At 39.8% G+C, this 26,149-nt stretch overlaps 2 protein-coding genes across 2 annotated transcripts in view; one reads left to right on the top strand and one right to left on the bottom strand.

Moving 5' to 3' along the window:
- Window positions 1–26,149, top strand: part of LOC131994658 (suppressor of lurcher protein 1) — a 394,762-nt gene that overhangs the window by 289,924 nt on the left and 78,689 nt on the right. The gene's annotated exons all lie outside the window — the stretch shown is intronic.
- LOC106083117 (uncharacterized) lies at window positions 716–22,682 on the bottom strand. Its single transcript, XM_013245969.2, has 8 exons — window positions 22,382–22,682; window positions 21,816–22,323; window positions 18,585–19,245; window positions 18,345–18,518; window positions 11,465–11,675; window positions 10,882–11,395; window positions 989–1,649; window positions 716–922 (listed from the first exon to the last, which is right to left on the bottom strand). The coding sequence occupies exons 1-8, from the start codon at window positions 22,582–22,584 to the stop codon at window positions 753–755; spliced, it is 3,102 nt and encodes a 1,033-aa protein (XP_013101423.2). The 5' UTR covers window positions 22,585–22,682; the 3' UTR covers window positions 716–752.

Here is a 26,149-nt window from a genome sequence, read left to right as displayed (position 1 = left end):
CGGATATCTTGAAATTTTGCACAGATATTTCTTATGGATGTAGGTCGATGGGGATTGCAAAATACATGTTCAGATTTGTATACGAGGGTTGCCCTTTATATTTCGGAATTGGACAACCCTAGTGTTGCAATCTGCCAACTCACAGCTCTATCATAAAGCTTAACATTTTTGAGGTTCTACGTATTCAGAACGCTTTGACATACGAGCGCTATTTGTGTTGCTCAGAGTAACTTTAAGGAGACCACCGTAGCGCAGAGGTTAGCATCTGCGCGTATGACGCTTTTTTAAAAGAAAGTAAATGCATTTTTAATAAAACTTAGAATGAACTTTAATCAAATATACTTTTTTACACTTTTTTTCTAAAGCAAGCTAAAAGTAACAGCTGATAACTGACAGAAGAAAGAATGCAATTACAGAGTCACAAGCTGTGAAAAAATTTGTCAACGCCGACTATATGAAAAATCCGCAATTACTTTTTGGGCAAACCAATATTTTCAGTGCTTAACCCATTAGTTAACGCCTGACCCTCGATGGCCTTGGACGATTTCCATGAAATTTCATATATTCATTATTTAGAGTATAAACAGGTAGCTGACTCAAAGTGTTACCAAATTTTTATACCCTACACCACTACCTTTTCTAAGACTTTAAAAAGTTTTGTGAACAAGGCCTTTAGTTTTTATTATTTTTTTTATATATAAAATAAACACACATTGAATGATATACGAGTACAACCATATCTACATCCATATTCATAACTTTCTGGGCTTCAATTTAAGCCAAAAGCCATTTTTGGGCAGCAATTGTACACTAGTGGGATCCAGTACCAGGGGTAAACAAGTTTTGGGAGACGCCTCCAAACGATAATCACGCAAGAGATAATACAGGAATGCCTTGACCTCCAACAAAGCAAAACGGTTTCCTGGAAAAGCAAGAAAACACAATTTTTCTATACCAGTTTCTCTCCCCACCCTTAAGTTCAACTTACCTATACAATTTCTAGGACCCAAGCCGAAGGGCAAATATGTACCACTATCTATATGGGATTTATTCTCGTCACTAAATCTTTCGGGATCTAAGACTTCAGGATTTTCATAGTACTTGGGATCACGTTGCACCGCACACATGGCTATGCGCACCAATTCGCCTTTTTTAATGGCAATACGTTCCCCAGTGGCAGGTGACACATATTCATAATCCTTGTTGCAGGTACGATCCGTGACCAAAGTCACTGGCCATTTACGCAAAACCTCCAACACCACCATATCCATGTAGGTCATTTTCTGTAGAATCTCATAAGTTACGGGCTTACCCTGCAGTTGCTCATCCACTTCTTGGATTTCGGCAAACAATTTTTCCTGAACTTCAGGATATTCCATGAGCTCATGGGCAGCAAAACTCATTACACCCGAAGAGGGCTCAAAACCGGCAAAGAAAAATAGAAAGCATTGAGCCACCACCTCCACATCAGTCCATTGACGAAAATGGGTTTTTTGTACATCGCTGGGTATCATGCCACGTGCCTCCATAAGCAGATTGATCATGTCCGGACGATGTATGTTCTTCTCCTGGCGATATTTCATAGCATCCAAGACCAAATGCATAAAATAATCGATAAAGGCTTTATCGAAAATTCTAATTTTTAAGAACTGGGAAAAGAACAAATGATGGTTACAGCAAATAAATTCTCGTAAATTAAAGTTTAATCGTTATCCCAACTAAATAGTTGTTTATAATAAACAAAGTTTATATTAAAACTGTCGGACCAGCTTTTCTTGGTTTCTTTAACCATGCCCATTTTTGATAAAAGTAATAAAATTTTTACTTTTCTTAGCAAAAAAATTTTACCTAAAATATGTTTTTTTACAGTAAAATTACAGTAAAATAAACCAAATAATAGTTGTGGTAAACAAATTTATTAAGAATTTTTCGTTCACCAAAACATGCCTCATGACAACTTCATGAAATGATTTTTAATTTTCTTAGCAAAAATTTTTTTTTCTAAAATATGTTTTTTACCGTAAAATAATCTTTTATGGTTATAACAACCAAATAATAGTTGTGGTAAACAAATTTAGTAAGAATTTTTCGTTCACAAAACTATGCCTCATAACAACTTCATGAGTCAATGTAATTAAATTTTTGTTACCCTAAGAATTTTTAATCTAGTCATTCCGTTTGTAACACCGCGAAATATTAACCTCAGACCCCATAAAGTATATATATTCTGGATCGTCTCGACGTCCTGAGTCGATCTAGCCATGTCCGTCCATCTGTCGAAATCACGGTAGCGGTCGAACGCGCAGACAAGACGCTTGAAATTTTGCATGGATACTTCTATTGATATAGGTCGTTGGGGATTGCAAATAAACCGATCTCCCAATTTGACTTCTTGAGCCCTTACAAGCCGCAATTTGTGTCCGATTTGGCTGAAATTTTGCACATAGTGTTCTGTTATGACTTCCAATAACTGTACGAAATACGGTCCGAATCGGTCTATAACCCGATATAGCTCTCATATAAACCGATTTCAGGATTTCACTTCTTGAGCCCCTGGAAGCCGCAATTTTTATCCGATCTGGCTGAAATTTTGCACATAGTGTTCTGTTATGAATTCCAACAACTGTACGAAATACGGTCAGAATCGGTCTATAACCTGATATAGCTCCTATATAAACCGATTTCCCGTTTTCACTTCTTGAGCCCCTGGAAGCCGCAATTTTTATCAGATTTGGCTGAAATTTTGCACATAGTGTTCTGTTATGACTTCCAACATCCGTACCAAGTACGGTCTTAATCGGTCTATAACCCGATACAGCACCCATATAAACCGATCTCCCGATTTCACTTCTTAAGCTCCTGGAAGCCGCAATTTCTATCCGATTTGGCTGATGACCGGTATGACTTCCAACATCTGTTCCAAGTACGGTCTAATTCGGTCTATAACCCGATATAGCTCCCATATAAACCGATCCTCCGATTTGACTTCTTGAGCCCTTACAAGCCGCAACTTTCGTCCGATTAGGCTGAAATATCGCACATAGTGTTCTGTAATGACTTCCAACAATTGTCCATAGTATGGTTCAAAAAGGTCTATAACCTGATATAGCTCCCATGTAAACCGATCCTACGATTTGACTTCTTGAGCCCTTACAAGCCGCAATTTTTGTCCGATTTGGCTGAAATTTTGCATGTGGTGTTCCGTTATGACTTTCAACATCTGTACAAAGTACGGTCAAATTCGGTCTATAATCTAATATAGCTCCCATATAAACCGATTTCACTTTTTGAGCCCCTGGAACCCCCAATTTTTATCCGATTTGACTGAAAGTTTGCTCGTAATGTTGTATTACGACTTCCAACATCTGTACCAAGTACGGTCCAATTCGGTCTATAACCTGATATAGCTCCCTTTCGTCCGATTTGGCGGAAATATCGCACATAGCTGAAATATCGCACATAGTGTTCTGTAATGACTTCCAACAATTGTCCCTAGTACGGTCCAAATAGGTCTATAACCTGATATAGTTCCCATGAAAACCGATCTCCCGATTTGACTTCTTGAGCCCTTACAAGCCGCAACGTTCGTCCGATTTGGCTGCAATTTTGCATGTGGTGTTTTAGTGTCACTTCTAATAACTGTGTTGAGTATGATTCAAATCGGTTCATAACCTGATATAGCTGCCATATAAACCGATCTTGGGTCTTGACTCCTTCAGCTTTTAGAGGGCGCAATTCCTTTCCGATTTGGGTGTAATTTTGCACGTGGTGTTTTAGTGTCACTTCCAACCACTGTGCTAAATATGGTTTAAATCGGTTAACAACCTGGTATAGCTGCCATATAAACCAATCTTGGATCTGGACTTCTTGAGCCGCTAGAGGGCGCAATTCTCATCCAATTTGGTTGAAATTTTTCGTGAGGTGTTTTGTTATGACTTCCAGCAACTGTACTTAGTATGGCGCAAATCGGTACATAACCTGATATAGCTGTCATATAAACCGACCTGGGATCATGACTTCTTGAGCCTCTAGAGGGCTCAGTTATTATTCAAGTTGGTTGAAATTTTGTACAACGGCTTCTTCCATGACTTTCAGCATACTTGTGAAATGCAATCTGAATCGATCTATAGCTTGATACAACTTAACAGCAAAACTCAAGGTTGCTGTTAAGTTATACATACGTGCTTACATACCGCTCATACAAATTTCTAAGTAATTGTTGGATTTCACGCCGTTATAGTATCAGCTTGCATTTGTATTGATGGATCGTTGATTGCTGAGGCTCTGAAGGTGAAGGGAGCAGCCTTGGTAACAAATTCAACCACTTTTTTCAAAAATATCCAATTGAAATCTTAATAATACCACAAAAAACATTGGAAATTATTGGAAATATGTTAACCGGTTGCTGCTAAGAAAAGTCTACCAGGTCAGAATCAAAACAACTACAGCTGATCTAGCCGCCACGTGAAACATCTGTCAGTAAAAGGTGGAGGCCGAGACTACACAACATTAACCAATATAGAGCGTTCACACATCAAAACATTTCTAAAACCAGGCTCACACGTTAAGACGGCCTTCTTAAACTAAAGTACCAATTTTTTTTTTTTTGTAACATTCGAAAAAAATACGTTATAAAACAAAACAAAATGAATACCCCGAAGAGAACACTACGGGAAACATCGCCAGAGGAAGCAACTGCTTTTAAAAGGACTGCCCTTGTAGGAAATATTGAGGTAAATGAATTAATGATTATGATGCAAAAATCTATGGAAGCAGTTATGGATGAAAAGATCAAAACTCTTTGTACAAAAACTGATGTTGAAGATCTTAAACAACACATAACAGATATTGACATTAAAGTTGAGAGTCTAAAAAACGAAAATCTGAAATTGAAGGAGGAAATAAATCAGCTTAAATTAGAAAGAGAAAAAGATCAACAACAAATAAGAAGATTAGTTGACCATGGAAGACGCAAAAATGTTATATTTAGGGGTCTAGTTAAAGAAGGTACCCCCATTAATTCTGTTCAGAATATATGCAAGAATGTACTAAAATTACCCAATGTACTAGTGACCACTGCTAGGGTAATACACACGGCTTCTAACAGCAAAATATCAGTTGTAGCCGAGATGCAAAATCAAGAAATGGCTGAATTAATACTCAAAAACACTGTGAAACTGGCAGGATCAACTGTAAAAATTGAAAGGGATCTAAATGAAAATCAACAGGTCGATCGAAAAGTTATGATGCAATTGAAAACTGACATTTTATTGAAAAGCAAAACTCACAGAGTGATGGTAAAAAATTCGTCTATTAAGATTGGTACGCAATGGATGTCGTGGAATAGCAACAAAATACTTGTCAGTGGAGATAAGAAAGCAGCAGATATACTGAAAGAACTATATGGAGAAATCATCGAAGACGTGAGTTTAAACTATCACCAATTGCTTCAAAAATCGAATCAAAAAAACTAATAAGAAACAATGTGTGTACCTTTAAAGACTTAGATATAAGTTATCCTATAAACATAAAAATATTGTCTTATAACATACATGGCCTAGCAAACAAGGTTCTATTTGCAGATTTCTTTGCCTATATAAAAACTATGGATATCGTTGCTTTACAAGAAACCCATGTCTGCGCTGATAGCTTTGAACGCTTTAAAATTTACTTCGGAGAGTTTGAGCAGAAATGGATACCAGCTACGAGACAAAGTAATTACGGAAGAGGTATAGGAGGATATTTTCTGGGAATCAAAAAGGATTTGCGGATAAAGGGTTTCAATAGTACATTCCAAACTATAGAGAATATGTGTGTTATTTGCATAAAAACTCAAAACACGGCATTCACTATTATACCTATCTATATGAGATCAGCAATGTGGGAAGAAACATACGAAATCGTAAAAAATGTAACCCGGCACAGTGAAGTTGTAAATCCAATAGTCATTGGAGATCTTAACGTCAGAATTGGGAACATGCAGATACTCCTAGATGAGGTATATAAAGAAGAATTTTCGGCAGGTTTTGAGAAAAGAAAGTCCAAGGATATTATTATAAATAACAGAGGAAGACAGTTTTTGGACCTGTGCTATGACTCTGGATTGTTTGTTATCAACGGTATGACGGCGGGTGATGAAAATGGAGAGTTTACGTTTGTTAGTGGCGTTGGCGAATCAGTTAACGATATATGTGCCGTCAGTCAAGATCTTTTGAAATTTGTAGAAAAATTTAATGTAGATGATAAAATGTGGTCAGACCACTTTCCAATAATTCTGACTCTGAAAATGCTTACAAAAGAGAACAAATCAAAACTTTTACCTAAATTGCATTGGAACCCCAAAGGTTTAGCAAAATACCAATCCAAAGTATCATCAGTTTTACAAGATAGAAAACAAACAACAATATCGTTTACCTGCGGAGACATAGTAAAGATAATAAAAGAGGCTCACTATGATGTAAGTGTAAAAAGCCAAGAATTCACTCCAAAACAAAAATGGTTTAATATAACGTGCCATAAAACAAGAATACTTGTTCAGGCCACACTCAAGAAATACAGGGCCAACAGTAGCGAGGAAAATAGACTGGAGTATCGGGATCAAAGGCAAAAATATAAGGAAATCTGTCAAAAAGCTAAAGACTCTTACTATAAAATCATAGAAAGCAACCTAGAAAGAGTGCAAAATAGCAAAGAGTGGTGGAAAATTGCCAAAGAAATAAGAAACACGAACTACTATCAAGAAATTAAATCTTCTGCAGAAGATCTACAAACGCACTTCAAAAATCTATTAAATCCTCACCAAGAGCAATCAGACATCCAATATGCACACAATTTGCAATTTTATCACGAGCTGGACACGCCAATAACACTGTCGGAAGTCAAAAAAGTTTTGAGTAAAACAAAAGACCATAAGGCTCCTGGCGAGGATAGAGTGCCATACGAATTTTTTAAAAATGCACCAAATGATCTATTGGCAGAAATTGTGAATACGTTCAATACCTTGTACGACTCCGGTTGTGTTGATGAATCATTACTCAGGACTATCATTTATCCAATTTTCAAAAAGGGGGATAGAACCTTGTCGTGCAACTATAGAGGTATTGCATTTATGAATTGTATTGCAAAAATAATGATGGGCATACTTAATGAAAGACTGTCACTATGGTCGGAGAAACATAAGATACTAAATGAGTATCAAGCAGGTTTTCGTAAAAATTATAGCACGTCTGACAATATTTATAACCTATCCTCAATCGTACATTTGAATTTCAGCCAAAAAAAGAAAACGTATGCTTTTTTCGTTGACTTTAAGGCGGCGTTCGATAACATTTCAAGGAAAGCGCTCATATTCAAACTGCAATCGATAGGCATGTCAACGAAAGCTGTAAGATTTATCGAAAACGTTTATAAAGACACAACATCAGCAGTGTGGACCGGAAATGAATTGTCGGAATACTTCAATACTTCGTCAGGTGTCAAACAAGGATGCCTACTCTCACCGCTATTATTTGCTCTGTACCTAAATGACCTGCATGACACTCTAGAAGGCGGAGTTAACCTAAATGGATTAAATGTAAGATTACTTCTATATGCCGATGACATCGTAATACTAGCCGATGAACCAAATGTGCTACAACAAATGATCTACAACTTGGAAGAGTATTGTAAACTATGGACAGTCGAAGTAAATTTAAATAAATCAAAAATTATGGTATTTAGAAAAGGTGGGAGAATAGCCAGAAATGAAAACTGGACATTTAAATCGAATCCTGTGACGATAACATCGGAATATTGTTATCTAGGAGTAACATTAACACCATCCATGAGCTTTAGCAAGCATGTTGAAAAAAGGAATCAAGCAGCAAAAACTAGTATAAATAGCACATGGAACGACTTTCTAAAAAAACAGGATGTACCACTTCAATCTAAGTGGAAACTCTTTCTAGCCGTTAGCAGATCAATACAATCATACGCTGCGCAAGTATGGGGTTACAAACACTTTGAGGAAGTTGACAAGCTGCAGACATATTTCATCAAGAGAATGCTTAATCTCCCAGATTGCATACCAACATACGCCATAATGCTAGAAACTTCCATCGAAAATGGACATATATTTACACTAGATTTAAACATAAGATATGTGTTTAAAACTCTATTTGAGTACGACGAATCTCGTCTACCATTTCTTCTTTCAAAGAAAATACTGCAGAACAAATTATCCTGGGTAAAACGCCTAAATGAAATGGGAGCGGAACATGATATTGAGTGGTCAATAAACAATCTGAACAAAACAACTTGGAAAGAAAACGGAACTAAACTGCTACAAGCACTAAGAGTAAAGAATTATAATATATATATGTCGAGAAAGCAGAGCACAAGTAGGATATACAGAAATTTAGATCCTATGAAAGGAGCAAACTATTTAAAAACATCATATAAGATCGAAGACATAAGATGCATACTACAGATCAGAACAGAAACAACGATTCTAAATGGTAATATATACAGGAACAATGGATCCGAAATATGTTCGCTCTGCAACACAATGGAGATAGAAAACGTGGAACACTTCATAGGCCGGTGCCCGGTGTTAAAAGAAATTAGGAAAATATATTTTAACAAGGAAATATTAACAGAAAACGAAGTAATAAGTCTTCTTGATGGCGCAGTTGTAGAATGGACACGGCTTGCAAAATACACCAAAATGGCTATGAGATACAGGCTAAATCTGATAAATGAATTCAACTATTAAACTGAATATTATCTGTATATATATGTATAACAATAGCAAAACCCCATATGCAGACTAACGACAATATGTCATGTCTTAGAGATTAATATTAAGTATTTATTTATATATTGTACAAAATCTTACCACACATTGTATACATAAAGAATTATGAAAATAAATACTACTACTACTACTACAGCTCCCATATAAACCGATCTTCCGATTTTGCTTCTTGACACCCTGCAAGGCGCAATTCTTATCCGAATGGACTGAAATATTACACAATGACTTCTACAATGTTTAGCATTCACTTTATTTATGGTCCTAATCGGACTATAACTTGGTATAGCTCCAATTACATAACAGTTCTTATTCATTATTTTTTGTTTGCCTAAAAAGAGATACCGAGCAAAGAACTCGACAAATGCGATCCATGGTGGAGGGTATATAAGATTCGGCCCGGCCGAAATTAGCACGCTCTTACTTGTTTAGAGTACAACGATACACGCGTTGATCCCCGAAGACAATTAATCTGTATCGGCCGCGATACCAGCCTGCATCGTCACAAACTTAGGTAGACCCAGGAAATTCCCCAAGAACATCGGAATATGCTGATGACAGTCCATTGACTGTCCCACTCCAATTATTCTTAGATATGCAGCCCTGTTCTTGTCCCTTGTCGACAACTGTCATCACTTAACTGTCCCTAGCGACATTAGCAAAGGTTCTTGGACCCATCTTACTATTGTTCGCCCTTGTTCTTTTAGGCATGGGATGCCCTCCAGGTGACCACAGCCTTTTGGCTAACTGTGGTGCAGTTTCCGAATATAGACGTGTAGTCTTTGGAGTAGCCTGTGCAGCGAATTCCCGAGCCCAGTCTACGAAGTCTCTCTCTCCCTATTAGTGAAAGTCTTAGGATCATTCGCACCAAGCCTCTCAATAAATCGCTTAAAGAGCTTGGGGAAGACCGATGGCCTAGGCAAATTATAGGCATGAGAAGAATAGGTTCGACCTTGTCCTTAAGACTCGAACCAGGTATCTTCGTCAAAAGCCTCTTCCGACCAGTCGATTAATGGAGTCTGAAGCAACCGCTCCACCAGTAGAGGTTTCAGTAGCAGACATTGTGCTACAGCCTGATATCACCACCGCAACTGTTGGGTCATTGGAGTCCATACTAAGCCTACACCCGAGCTCGAGATCTGCCACTCTACTGGAAACACACGCAGATCATCAACCGCTTAATGAATACCTCTATCGCAGCTATCCTTAAGTGACTTAAAATTTGTTTTTCAAAAATAATGACGGAAAATTCTTGCGGAGCGAACTAACAAAATGTCCGCTCCACTCAACGGTTAAAACAAAAATCCAATGGTTGTTACAACTAATTTATAGTTGTGGCAAACAAATTTGGTATGCTAAGTAGTTGTTAAGAATTTTTCGTTCACAAAAACCTGCCTCATAACAACCTCATGAGTCAATGTGAAATAAATTTTTGCTCCCCTAAGAAAAAAAAAAATGTTTGCCAAACGTTTTGTTAAAGTATTCTCATTCTACAACCTACAATATTTTTATGATGACATGAAGCAGAAGGCTAGCAACTTTTTTTTTCCAAATAAATACCTAAAATTTACTTCGATTAGTTCATACAATTAAATTTTTGTTTCTTTTAACCATAGACTGCAAATTGCAAATTTTGCCCATGAACATTCTACTAGGAACAGGGGCAAACTTCTCACATATCAATGAGTGCAGTCCGATTCTAACTTAAGCTCAATGATAAGGGGCCTCCTTTTTATAGCCGAGTCTGAACGGCGAGCCGCAGTGCGACACCTCTTTGGAGAGAAGTTTTACATGGCATAGAACCTCACAAATGTCGCCAGCATTAGGAGGCGAAAACCAATGCTAAAAATTTTTTCTGATGATCTCGTCAGGATTCGAACCCAGGCGTTCAGCGTCATAGTCGGACATGCTAACCTCTGCGCTACGGTGGCCTCCAACCATACCATAAACTACCTTTCGATTTTCAAATTAACTTCTATTAGTTACAACAATAAAATGTTTGTTTCCTTTAACCATAGATTCGTTTGCCATAACTAAATTCATGCTTGTGACCAGTATTTTCTGTTCAACAATAGTAACATTTTACTCACCCCAGCTACATTTGGCAAAAGCATCATAAAAACCATTTTTAACATTTGTAAGCCTTTAAAACTTGTGGTATCTCTGGCTTTAATGTAAAACTCATTTTCCTTATCTCGAAAAGAATTCACTTGTAAACCAAAGGCGGTAGAGGCTATGATGTCATTGGTTAAGCGTGTACTTAAATCCTTGACATCCACTTCGAAACCCTGCTCCATGACGTCGAGCACTTTCGTTTGTTCTTCTCTCAAATATGTCATGGCCTCATGCACAGTCTGCAACATAAGCTGGAACATTTGACGCATTTTGCTGCCGGTAAAAGCAGGACTCAGTGTGCTACGCATATCACGCCATTTTTCATTTTCCATCATAAATATGGAATTGGTTAGAAGGTCACCATTGTCTGTTTTAAAAAACTGTCGCCGATTGACAAAATGATCGAAATCCTTGATCATAATGTGTTTGATCATATCGGGATCTCGTATCATCAGTATGGGATCTCGATTTTCATAACACCCATAGACGCTGGACAAAAAGAAAAGGTTTTTCGTCAACTCAAACATTCTGAACAGATCTTTTTGTCAACCGACTTACATTCCATCATGCCTTTGATATATTTCACACAACACTTCAAAGCCCGTCTTTCGTTTCAAAGTCACATCTATGTTACTGCCCAATAGAAAAATGGGTTTATCATGCGGTATATTGCGCTCTTTGAAAAAATTGTAATTCTTAGTAGCCCAACGATAGAAGAAAAAACCAGCGACCCCCAGTATCAATAATAGTTCCCATAACATTTTTGCGCCTTAGTATTACGGCAATATTTTGTGTCGCTGTGCTATTCGGACGAGCACCTATATGAAACTAATAGCATATATCTTTTATCGAATACTACTTTGAGCATTTTTTTCTGAATGAGCTCAAAGATAGTTAATTCGTTATTCTCTGTTTTGATTTGATTGAGAGAGAAGACAACACTACAGAGTCTGTTGTTGAGAGTGTGTGATTTTCTGCTACAGTTGGCCTAAGGTTAAGTGAAGAAATATAATAGCAGTAAGTAAACAACCCGGCCGGGACTAAATGTACAGTGCCGCACAAAAGTATTGACACAGTGCAATGTAGCAAAACCAAAAACAAAACAAGTAAAAAGACGTTAAGTTCGCCCGGGCCGAACCTTGGATACCCACCACCTCGGGTATATATGTAAACCACCTTCCATCAAAATCCGGTTAAATTTGCATACCATATGTCCCATAGCAGTTATATCGAAATATGTTCCGATTTGGACCAAATACTAATCGGTACAAGTCATTGTTCAATTGTGTATAATAAAATATTGGTCTTTTTAGTTGCTATATCTAAAAATAAACCGATCTGAACCATATACGACACAGATGTCGAAAATCCCAGCATAAGTAACTGTGCCAAATTTCAGTGCAATCGGATTATAAATGCGCCTTTTATGGGGCCAAGACTTTAAATCGAGATATCGATCTACATGGCAGCTATATCCAAATCTGCACCGATTTGGGCCAAGTTGCCGAAAAATGTCGAAGAGTCTAACACAAAGCACCTTTTATGGCCCCAAAACCTAAAATCGAGAGATCGGTCCATATGGCAGCTATATCCAAATTTGGACCGATCTGTACCATATTGCAGAAGTATCTCAAGGGGCATAACTTAATTCACTGTCCCAAATTTCGGAGACATCGGACAAGTAATGCGCCTTTTATGAGCCCAAAACCTTAAATCGAAAGATCGGTCCATAAGGCAGCTATATCAAAATCTGGACCGATCTGTGCCATATTGCAGAGAGATGTCATGGGGCCTAACGTAACTCACTTTCCCAAATTTTGGCGAAATCGGACAATAAATGCGTCTTTTATGGGCGAAATACTTTAAATTAAGAGATTGGTCTATATGGCAGCTATATCCAAATCCGGACCGATCTGTGCCATATTGAAGAGGTATGTCGAGGGGCTTAACTTAACTCATTACCCCAAATTTCGGCGACATCGGACAAGTAATGCGCCTTTTATGGGCCCAAAACCTTAAATCGAAAGATCTGTCTATATGGCAGCTATATCTAAATCTGGACCGATCTGGGCCAAATTGAAGAAGGATGTCGAAGGCTCTAACACAACTTACTATCCCAAATTTCGGCGAGATCGGATAATAAATGTGCCTTTTATGGGCCCAAAACCTTAAATCGAAAGATCGGTCCATATGGCAGCTATATCCAAATCTGTACTGACTTGGGCCAAATTGAAGAAGGATGTCGAAGGCCCTAACATAACTTACTGTCCCAAAATTCGGCGAGATCGCATAATAAATGCGCCTTTTTTGGGCTCAAGGCCTTAAATCGAGAGATCGGTTTGTATGGCAGCTATATCCAAATCTGGACCGATTTGGGCCAAATTGAAGAAGGATGTCGAGGGTCTTAACATAACTCACCGTCCCAAATTTTGGCAAAATCGGACAATAAATGATCCTTTTATGGGTCCAAGACCTTAAATCGAGAGATCGATTTATATGGCAGCTATATCCAAATCTGGACCGATTTGAGCCAAATTCAAGAAGGATGTCGAAGGCCCTGACATAACTTTCTGTCCTAAAATTCGGCAAGGTCGGATAATAAATGCGCCTTTAAGGGCCCAAAACCTTAAATCGAAAGATCGGTCATATGGCAGCTATATCCAAATCTGGACCGATTTGGGCCAAATTGAAGAAGGATGTCGAAGGCCCTTACATAACTCACTGTCCTAAAATTCGGCAAGATCGGATAATAAATGCGCCTTTTATGGGCCCAAAACCTTCAATCGAAAGATCGGTTTATATGGCAGCTATATCTAAATCTGGACCAATCTGGGACAAATTGATGAAAGATGTCGAAGGGTCCAACACAACTCATTGTCCCAAATTTCAGCAAAATCGGATAATAATTGCGCCTTTTATGGGCCCAAGACCTTAAATCGAGAGATCGATCTATATGGCAGCTATATCCAAATCTGGACCGATCTGGGCCAAATTGAAGATGGATGTCGAGTGGTCTAACACAACTCACTGTCCCGAATTTCAGCAAAATCGTATAATAAATGTGGCATTTATGGGCCTAAGACCCTAAATCGGCGGATCGGTCTATATGAAGATATAGTCCGATATAGCCCATCTTCGAACTTAACCTGTTTATGAACAAAAAAAGAATCTTTGCATAATATCAGCTCAATATCTCTATTTTTAAAGACTGTAGCGCGATTTCAACAGACAGGCAGACAGACGGCCGGACATGGTTAGATCGTCTTAGATTTTAACGCTGATCAAGAATATACATATATACTTTATAGGGTCGGAAATGGATATAAGGATGTGTTGCAAATGACAAATGACAAATGAATATACCCCCATCCTTCGGTGGTGGGTATAAAGCATATATTGTTTTCCGTATTTCGGAATAGGTACTACCTATTACGGAATAGCTACTACCTATTACGGAATAGCTACTACCTATTACGATCAAATTTTAAAGCCTTTTGGAGTAGGTTAGAGATGCACTCCAAAGACTTAACATCCGCGTTGGTGGCCTCAGACCATAGCGTGTTGTCCTCCAGTAGACGAGAGTAATGCTTCAAGCCCACAACTAGCCGTCAGACTAATTAATGAGGAAGAGACGGATAAACTAGGGGGATGCACAGTTCGTTCCAGTTAAGGTGGTGTTTCTGACTCGGATTTAGACAGCGACGATGTCGTGAGATGAGGGCATCGGGATGACGGCAGAAGTGAGCGATGGCTTTGCTAAGCTCACTAGCAGATCGAGAAAGCGATCCGGTGCACGACGACGGAAACAGAGGAGTATGTACCGGCAGCGCAATAAGACGAAAGTGCAGGATGCTGCAAGGGATAGAACTGACATTCCAGGCAGTTCTACGGAAGCTGGTAAAAGAATTAGATTATCAGAAGAGCATAACAATGCTAAAATGCTGAAGAAGGAAAAGAGCTCCCCGTTTTCAAGTAATCTGGGGAAAACCCAGGCAGCCATCCCGCAATGGAGAGTCCAGACAATGTCCTGCGGAGGTAGTCAAAGACGGAACAGGAAGGAAGGAAGCGCGTACCGCACCTGAGTCTTCATGGAGGACTGTGATTTCCAAACTGAGGCCACAAGCATCATAGAAGGGGAAGATGCTCGTTGGGATCGGTAAGGAGCCGCCCTCTTACGCCAGAGTGGAAGGAAGCACAACATATGTAGATGGGCTGACTTAAGCTGTCATCAATATCGGCTGTGCATCCGGTAGTATTCCACCAAATGATCGGTCCCAAGTGGAGGATCTGATTAACGATGGGATTTTCGAACTTTGTAGAGGATCCCCCATACAAATGATGAGTATAGAGGGGACATCTTACACTGCGTTTTGCGTCGGTGGAATGTATTGATACCGTCAAATAGCTCGTCAGAGGTATCCACGCTTCCTGATTGGGCGCAAAGCTTGACTTGGTGAGAAAGAAGGATATCCCCAGCTCACAAAGGCGATGGTCTTTATCAAGGGATGGGGCAGTAAATTTGCGACGGAACGCATGTTGGGACTCTTGGGCAAGCAAAACCAAGGTTTGGTCGCATAGAAGTGGGAGGTCTTCCACAGGGGGGAGAAAGGGAAAGGAACTCTCCTTGTGGTTGGCACTGATCCGTGACGAGGGGCATGGCGCACTATGGAAACAAAGCTGTCTTTTTCCAGATAGAGAGGACATCAGGCCGTGCAGTGGCAGGTGACTCAATACCGCCCAGCGAACAGGGGGCTGACAACGAGACAATCACGGCCTATCTCAATATTCGAAAGACTTAGATAAGCAAAGATACTAATACTTAAATATCAGGTAGTGCAGTGGCGAGAAACCCAATACAGCCTAACAAACAGGAACCCGACGACGGACCACCTGGGATAGGTAAAGATCCTAATAATGAAACATTAGGCAGCGCAGCGCTACAAGAGACTCAATGCAGCCAAACGAACAGGGAGCCGAGCCATCACCTACTCCCAAGAAGCCCATTTACTTAAGATTTGGAAGACTAAGTTAGGCAAAGAATGAAAACTCAATACAACCTAACGAACAGGGACCCGACGATGGAACCATTAACGACTTTATAAAGAGTCGGAAGACTAGGCTAGGCAAAGAACCTAATACGATGACGTGAGGCAGTGTAGCGACAGGGAAGTCAATGCAGTCTAAAGAACAGGGAAAGACGTTTAGATAATCACCTACTCTCAAGATGCCCATTTACTGGAGGGCCAATGATTGAGGTAATCCATATAAACCTCCACCGGAGCGGGTCTGTACACACGATCTGATGGAGAAAATCAGCAAAGGCAAGATTCATATTGCCTTAATTCAGGAACCATGGACGATCCGGAACAAAGTTTCTGGACTGAACCATATCAACTACCAATAATTCTATGCTAACACTGGTACTCGGCCAAGGACCTGCGTTGTTTGTCATAAAAATTTTAATTATATATTTTTCCCAGAGCTGTCAACGTCGGATGCAACATTGGTGAGACAGGGCGACCATACCTGGCATCACTTTATCTGCCTTTTGACTCTCCGACAACGCCACCCACTTCGGAGCTGCAACCGCTGGTGAGAAAAGCAAAAGAGGTACTAATAGGGTGCGATGCGAACTATCACCACATTTCGTGGGGTAATACCAACACTAATAAGCGAGGCCAAGTCCTGGCAGAAAACCTAATCGATGAGGTTCAGGATTGGAGGTTCTCCATGGACCATTCCTTCTCAGACCATCGGTACATTAGGTTTAGAGTACCAAGGTCAGCGCCGAATCCCACATAATACCAAATAACAGAAAACCAAAAGAAAAAGTTCAGACAAATCGGACACAAATTATGGCTTGTAAAGGCTCAAGAAGTCAAATCGGGAGATCGGTTTATGTGGGAACTATACCAGGTTATAGACCGATACGTACCGAACTTAGCATAGTTGTTTGAAGCTGTAGCAGAACACTATGTGCAAAATTTCAATCACATCGGATGAAAATTGAGCCTTCCAGGGGCTCAAGAAGTCAAATCGGGAAATATATCAGGTTATAGACCGATTTGAACCGTACTTGGTACAGTTATTGGAAGTCATAACAGAACACTACGTGTTGTCCGTCTGTCAAATCACAATAGCGATCGAACGAGTATAGCTAGTCGCTTGAAATTTTGAACAGATACTTAATATTGATGTAGGTCATTGAGAATGGCAAATGGGTCATATCGGTTCAGATTTGGATATAGCTTCCATATAAACCGATCTCCTGATTTGACTTCTTGTGCCCCTGGAAGCCGCCATTTTTGTCCTAGTTGGCTGAAATTTTGCACATAGTATTCTGTTTTCACTTCCAACCGTTGGGTCAAGTGCGGTCCAAATCGGTCAAGAACCTGATATAGCTCCCATATAAACCGATCTCCTGATTTGATTTCTTGAGCCTCTGGAAGCTGCATTTTTCATTCGATTTGTCTGAAATTTTGCACAAAATGTTCTGTTATGACTTCCAATAACTGTACGAAGTATGCTTCAAATCGGTCGATAACCTGATATAGCTCCTATATAAACCGATCTCCCGATTTGACTTCTTGAGCCCTTACAAGCCGCAATTTTTGTCCAATTTGGCTGAAATTTTGCATATAGTCTTCTGTTGCGACTTCCAACAACTGCGCTAAATACGTCCAAAATCAGTCTATAGCCTGACATAGCTTCCATGTAAACCGGTCTCTGGATCATCCTTGTTCGGTTCCTTGAAGCTTTAATTTTTGCTAATTTGACAAAAGTTTGTATTTTGTATAAATTTTTAGCAGAATCCTAGGTGGTGGGTTCCCAAGATTCGGCCTGACCGAACTTAGCACGCTTTTACTTGATTTTTTTGGGAGCGTGCGTGAGCGAATAATATAACGAAAACTCACGAAGTGCGTACAGCTCACTCATGAACCTGAATAGTAAATCGGAACCCCACAGTTGTCTACTTTTTTCTTCTGCGGCAACCCCACGGTTGAACATGAATGATTGGTAATGGCAAATTCTCCTCGAGAAAAAATATAATGAAGTACACACCCTTTATGCTGACCGGTATAGGGTAGCAGCGACATTCCAGTGTGCCCTCAATAGTGTGGTGGGACCAGTTGGTAGGACCAGAGTTCGAAGCCTTCGTGAACGCACGCCTTGACTACTTCATTGTAATTGACAAGACTTTGGACGAGCAACAGCTACAGCTACAGGAGGTGTTCCGATGGCTATGCGCAGCCAATTTTTAAAACAATCCCGACTTTTCAAAATAAATGGCAAATATCAATTTAAAAATATTCAATATATGAAACAAATTTCAGTGTTTTATTAGTACTTGAAAAAAAGCTACCCTTAAAATATCACCCTATATATATTTTCTTGAGTAATTTTTTAGTGAGTCTCTTCCATAACACTCCAATTTAATCCCTTGTATGATTTCTAGGTCTCAATTGTAGCCAAAATCCAGTTTTTGGTTTCATAGTCATACTCTTAGTATCCAATTCCATGGGAAGACAAGTTTTGGGAGAAGCTTCCAAACTATAATCACGAACCAAGTAGTAAAGAAACGCCTTCACCTCCAAAGTGGCAAAACGGTTTCCTAAGAATTGAAAAAAAAAAAGAAACAAACACAAAAACTCTGACCATTTTCACTCAAACTACCCACCAATGCAGTTGCGTGGACCCAAACCAAATGGCAAATAAGTGCCGGCTACTATTTTCAATTTATTTTCTGCACTAAAACGTTCGGGATCAAAGACCTCGGGGTTTTCAAAGTTCTTGGCATCTCTGTGTAGGGCACAAGAGGGTATGCGCACCAATTCACCCTTCTTTATGGAAATCTTTTCTCCACTTGTAGGCGAAACATATTCATAATCTTTGGTGCAGGTTCTATCGGAGACCAAACCCACTGGCCATTTTCTTAAGACCTCAGAGAATACCATGTCGAGGTAGGTCATTTTATTTAGTGCTTCATAGGTGACAGCTTTACCCTGTAGCTGTTGGTGGATTTCTTGGATTTCTTCAAACAGTTTCTCTTGTACTTCAGGATACTCCATTAGCTCATGGGCTGCAAAACTCATAATACTGGATGATGTTTCAAATCCGCCAAAGAGAAAGAGTACACATTGGGCCACAACGTCAATATCGGACCATTGACGAAAATGAGATTTCTGCACATCGGTGGCTATCATGCCACGGGCCTCCATTAACAGATTAATCATATCGGGACGATGTATTTTATTCTCTTGGCGATACTTCATGGCATCGAGGACCAAATGTTTGGCATAATCACTGAATTCTTTACCAAGAAAAGTTATGTTAAAGTACTGAGAGAGAAAAGAAAAGAATACCAAATTAAAACAAATAAAAAAGGCGTTAAGTTCGGCAGGGCCGAACTTTGAATACCCACCACAGATGCGCCTTTTACGGGGCCAAGACTTTAAATCGAGATATCGGTCTATATGGCAGCTATATCCAAATCTGGACCGATTTAGGCCAAATTGCAGAAAGATGTCATGGGGCCTAACGCAACTCACTGTCCCAAATGTTGGCAAAATCGGACAATAAATGTGCCTTCTATGGGAGCAATACCTTAAATCAAGAGATCGGTCTATATGGCAGCTATGTCCAAATCTGGACCGATATGGGCCAAATTAAAGAAGGATGTCGAGGGGCGTATTTTAACTCATTGTCCCAAATTACGGCGACATCGGACAAGTAATGCGCCTTTTATGGGCCCAAAACCTTAAATCGAGAGATCGGTCTATATGAAAACTATATCCAAATCTGGACCGATCTGAGCCAAATTGAAGAAGGATGTCGAAGGGTCTAACACAACTTTACTGTCTCAAATTTTGGCAAAATCGGACAATAAATGCGCCTTTTATTGCTCCAAAACCTTAAATCGAGAGATCGGTCTATATGGCAGCTATATCCAAATCTGGACCGATCTGTGCCATATTGAAGAAGTACGTCGAGGGGCTTAACCTAGTTCACTGCCCCAAACTTCGGCAACATCGGACAAGTAATGCGCCTTTTATGGGCGTAATAACTTAAATCAAGAGATCGGTCTATATGGTAGCTATATCCAAATCTGTACCGATCTGACCCAAATAAAATAAAGATATCCAAGGGCCTAACACAACTCACTATCCTAAATTTCAGCAAAATCGGATAATAAATGTGGCTTTTATGAGCCTAAAACCCTAAATCGGCGGATCGGTCTATATGGCAGCTATATGCAAAACTGGACCGATCTAGGCCAAATTGATGAAAGACGTCGGAGGGCCCATCAAAACTCACTGTCCCAAATTTCAGCAAAATCGGATAATAAATGTGGGTTTTATGGGTCTAAGACCCTAAATCGACTGATCGGTCTATATCAAGATATAGTCCGATATAGCCCATCTTCGAACTTTACCTGCTTATGGAAAGAAAAAAAAAAGAATCTGTGCAAAGTTTCAGCTCAATATCTCTATTTTTAAAGACTGTAGCGTGATTTCAACAGACGAATGGACAGACGAACGGACAGACGGACGGACCGACGGACGGACAGACAAACGGACAGACAAACGGACAGACGAACGGACAGACGAACGGACCGACGGACGGACAGACGGACATAGGGACGGACAGACGGACGGACGGACGGACGGACAGACGGACGGACAGACGGGCGGACGGACCGAAATACGGACGGACGGACCGAAAGACGGACGGACAGACAGAAAGATGGACAGACAGACAGACGGAAGGACAGACAGAAGGACAGACGGACGGACAGACGGACGGACAGACGGACGGACAGACGGACGGACAGACGGACGGACAGACGGACAGACGGACGGACAGACGGACGGACGGACAGACGGACGGATGGACGGATGGACAGACGGACAGACATACAGACGGACGGACAGACAGACAGACAGACAGACGGACAGACATACAGACGGACGGACGGACAGACGGACGGGCATGGCTACATCGTCTTAGATTTTTACGCTGATCAAGAGCTTTATAGGGTCGAAAATGGATATTTCGATGTTTTGGAAGACAGAATGGGGAAAATGAATATACCCCCATCCTTCGGTGGTGGGTATAAAAAATCTATAACAATAGAACTTAGGAAAAAAATAGAAATCAAAATTTTAAAAAATTTTCCTTAAGGAACAATTTCCAGATTTTATACTCACCACCACAGGATGGGGGTATACTAACCTAGTCTTTCCGTTTGTAACACTTCAAAATATTGATCATAGGACCCCATATTATTGATAGTCTCGTAATTATGATTCGAACTAGCCATGTCCGTCCGTCCGTCCTTCTGTCGAAATCACGATAACGGTCGAACACGTTAAGCTCACGATAGCGGTCGAACACGTTAAGCTAGCCGCTTGAAATTTTAGCATAGATACTTAATATTGATGTAGGTCATTGAGAATTGCAAATTGGCCATATCGGTTCAGATTTAGATATAGCTCCCATATAAATCGATCTTCCGATTTGACTTCTTGAGTCTTTATGATCCGCAATTTTCATCCGATTTGGCTTAAATTTTGCACATAGTGTTATTTTATGAATTCAAACAACTGTGATAAGTACGGTCCAAATCGGTATATAACCTGATATAGCTCCCATATAAACCGATCGCCCGATTTTACTTCTTAAGCCCTTACAAGCCGCGATTTTTATCTGATTTGGCTGAAATTTTATGTTATGCGTCTCAACAACTGTGCCAAGTACGGTCCAAATCGTTCTATAACCAGGTATAGCTCCCATATTTTAGAAGAATCCATGGTGGTGGGTTCCCAAGATTCCGAACTTAGCACACTTTTGCTTGTTTTGTTTGTTTTTTAGACCAACAAAAATCTCGATTTACTTTTCCAAATCTTACCTCTACCACCTCGGGAAAAAGCATCATAAAGAACAATTTCAGTTGTTGAGAACTTGAAAGTGATGTAGCATCCTTCGATTTCATGTAAAACTCATTTTCCTTATCCCGAAATGAGTTCACCTGCAGGCCAAAAGCTGTCGAGGCAATTATGTCATTGGTCAAGCGAGTGGTCAGATCCTTAACATCCACCTCGAAACCATTCGCAACATCCTCCTGCTTGTATTCATCTCTCAGATAGGTCATGGCCTCATCCACAGTCTGCAACATCAAATCGAACATTTGACGCATTTTGCTGCCAGTAAAAGCAGGACTCAAAGTATTTCTCATGTCACGCCATTCATCATTTTCCATCATAATTAGAGAGTTGGCAAACAAATCATTGCGATTGGGGGGTAGAAAATTGTTGCGATTTACAAAATGATCAAAATCCTTGATTAAAATGTGTTTGACCATTTCTGGTTCGCGTACCACAAAAACTGGTTGACGGCTGTCAAAGGCTCCATAGACGCTGAAGTAAAAATAGAACATATAGAAACCTCTAGTAGGTAAATGGAGTAAACACTTACATTCCATCAAACTTTTGATGATATTCGCACAGAACTTGGAATGCCGTCTTTTTCCGCATCAAAACCTCTTGCCCACTGCCCATAAGAAATACAGGCTTTTCATAGGCTATGTTGCGATTCTTGAAAAAATCATTATTTTTGGTACCCCAACGATAGAACCAAATGCCAAAAATCACCAAAGCTATCAAACATTCCAGCAGCATTTTTGTTTAATCTATTGGTCTTTAATTGCTAAATAAACAAAAAATGCTAGGGAAATTTGAAAATTTAGCACTGCACAACTGCTCTGTATGAAATCTTATGACGCACTAACACCAAAGCTATCAAAATGAGTTAAACACACACAACTTATGGAGCATTGAGAGAACTTGCAAGGGTAATTTGCAAACTAAAGAAATATGGAGAGCGAGAGAGAGATAGAGAAAAAGTGTGTGAGTGGGAGTGAGTGAGTTAGTGGGAGTGGGTGAAAATAACTGATCATTACTATTAGGCAGAGAGGGCACCAGAAAATGTTTGCAACGCAAAGATTTTAATAAGAAGAATGTTCCAAAACCATGGATTCCGCTAAAAATTTATGCTTATTAACTGAGTTTGTATTTAAATTATTTTGATCTCAAGATATCGGTCCTTAGGGGGGCCTATATCACCATATTGACCGATTCGGATAAAACTTGACACTGATGTTTAAGTCATTAGAAAGGGTTTTGAGCCAAATTTCAGCCAAAACGGGTGAATATTGGGATCGGTTTATATGGGGGCTATATCTGTTTATGGTCCTATTCGGATCAAATTCACAGATCAATATTTCTAGGTGTTATAAACAGAATTACAGGATTAGTATCCTATGATGGTGGGTTTAGCAAATAAAATCGTCCTAAGTTCGGTCGGTTCGAATTTTAAATATACCTTCCACAATGAATCGCACTTGTCAAGTTCTTTGCACGATATCTCCTAATAGGCAAACAAAGGATAATGGATAAGAATTGCTTTGCTATTGGAGCTGTATCAGGTTATAAACCGATTCGCACCGATTGGATATTGAAGACAATATTAGATATCCTCGTGCAAAATTTCAGCCAAATCGATTAAGAATTTTGCCCTATAGGGGCTTGAGAACTATTAGTTTGCCCAAAAAGTAATTGCGGATTTTTTAAAAGAAAGTAAATGCATTTTTAATAAAACTTAGAATAAACTTTAATCAAATATACTTTTTTTACACTTTTTTTCTAAAGCAAGCTAAAAGTAACAGCTGATAATAGATAGAATAGAAAGAATGCTATTACAGAATCACAAGCTGTGAAAAAATTTGTCAACGCCGACTATATGAAAAATCCGCAATTACTTTTTGGGCAACCCAATAAAATCGGGAGATCGATTTATATGGGAGCTATATCAGGTTAAGCACTGATTCAGACGATATTTGACCCGTATGTTGAAGGTCATAGGAAAAGTCGTTGTACACAATTTCACCCATATTCGTTAAGAATTGCGCCCTCTAGAATCGCAATAAATCAATACCCGAGATCGGTTTATATGGGAGCTACATCAGGTTATGAACCGATTTAGACTATACTTCGCATAGTTGTTGAAAGTCAAAACAAAACACTTCCTAACAAATATCAGACCAATCGGATAAGAAATGAACCCTATGGGGGTTCAAGAAATAAAATTTGGAAGATCGTTTTATATCGGAGCTATATCTGGGTAAGAACCGATTCAGACGATATTTGCCACTTATATCTCCTAATAAATGCGCCTTTTATAGGACCAAGACCTTTAAACGGGCGATCGTTACACATGGCAGCTTTATACAAATATAGCCCGCTCTACACCATATGTGGTAAAAACGTTAAAAGGCCTAACACAACTTTCAGTGAAATCTTTTAATAAATGCCTCTTTTATAGGTCCAAGAACTTTAATCGGGAAATGGGCATATATGACAGCTATATCCCAAAATATGTCGATATAGGGCACATTTAACAGGATATTGATGAGCCTGACACAGCTCACTGGGAGATGGGTACAGCTATATCCAAATATTTTTCGATGTAGACCACCATATATTTGGAGGCCACCGTGGCACAGAGGTTATCATGTCCGCCGATTGCCTGGGTTCAAATCCAGGCGCGAACATCAGAAAAATTTTCAGCGGTGGTTCTATATAAATCTCTGCCAAAATCATCCCGTCTTGTTCACGTATCTGATGAAAACTGAGAGATACGTCTGCAATTCCACCAGATCGAAAAAAAAACCAACTCCACAAGATGGAAAACCCGTGCACCAACCTTAACCTCATCTCATTCTCTCCAAGTTGTGAATTACAATGTGTATCGCCACATGGTCTATCGCACAGCGCTTGGTTATAAACCCTGTAATGATGACCAGTAACATCATACCGCCAGCTCCTTCGTTCTTCTTCTGTGACCGGCCATCCAGGTACTGATTTCCATCAAGTCCCCGAGTCACTCTACTATGTTTCCACGAATGGCCTGTATGCGAAACCGGTGACAGCCCGCCATCTTGTTCGGGAACCCAAGTCAAAGCCATATCAAGAGCCCAGAGCTCATTTATGGATTCCAAACTTAACGTCGTGATCCCACCATCCTCGCATCCACGCCCTTATGGGCCGCCTTACTGTTTATATCAATCCTTAGTTTCAAAGGCTGTAAATCACTTGCCAGCATCACATTTGCGGCTATTGTAATGTCACAGACCTCTTTATCTGTTGCACCGTAGACACCCACCTACATACCGATGTCGAGTGGTTTGGAATAGACCTCCAATCCCTTCTCTGACTTCATCTTGCAGCCATCTGTGAAGATCGAGGTACTCACTCTCTTTAAATACAGCTTCCCCCCTTCTCGAGAGAGAAAATCCCAAAGATCCTATCTCGCATCTGTCTGTGTGCCAGATAGTCAGAGATATTTCAAAGTCTACTCTCCGCATCCACAATAATCTGAATAAAACTGTAGCCGCACCAGTCCTCCATCTGCATGTCGAGCTTTGAGCCTAAGCACAGCCATGGCGACAACTGAAAATTTTCCCGCAAACATTCCATAGGGAGCAAAGCTCTCAATGAGTGCTATCCGATTAAAGCTTAAGCTTAATGGCGACACCTCTTTAGAGAGTAGTTTTTAAATGGCTGTCATACCAAATGACACGAACTTACTTAAATTGGCTGTGACAGAACATTTGTCCCATTAGCCGAATAGCGTTCGAAGCGCCTCGATATTCTGCGCTTCTTCTAAAATCTCTGACACCAAGTTTCGAGGTATACCAAATGGCATAAAACCTAACAAATGTCGCCAGCATTAGGAGGGGTTAAACACTGTAGAAAAATTTTCCGATGTTCTCAAATCCAGGCTTACGCCGTTATAGGCGGAAATGTTAAGCTCTGCGTCACGGTGGCCACCGCAATCTAGGCGGCACAATTCCGAATATAGACCTAAATGGGTTGCATATCCAGTTTCGTCTCCAATTACGCCTTTGATGTGAACCTCAATGTTCACGACTGTTTGATGCCCAAAAGACTTGCTTCGGAAGCAGGCCAGTTTTTGCATCTTATCGAACTCCTTGCTTCAAGTCTGCGTATATAAAGCATTCTATCAAACCAACGCTCCATAAGTTAGCACTGGTCCTATAATGGCAGTGTACATTAGGGTGGGTTAATTTGTAATCTTCTTATATGTAAAAATCAATTTGTGTTTGTTTGTAGATTTGTTTGTTTGTATGTTTGTGTGTTCCTTATAGACTCAGAAACAGCCGAA

The sequence above is a fragment of the Stomoxys calcitrans genome, chromosome 2 (assembly GCF_963082655.1).
Source record: "Stomoxys calcitrans chromosome 2, idStoCalc2.1, whole genome shotgun sequence".
In the NCBI taxonomy this organism is placed as follows: domain Eukaryota; kingdom Metazoa; phylum Arthropoda; class Insecta; order Diptera; family Muscidae; genus Stomoxys; species Stomoxys calcitrans.
Note: the sequence above shows the minus strand (reverse complement) of the source record. Positions and strands in the feature narration are given on the sequence as shown.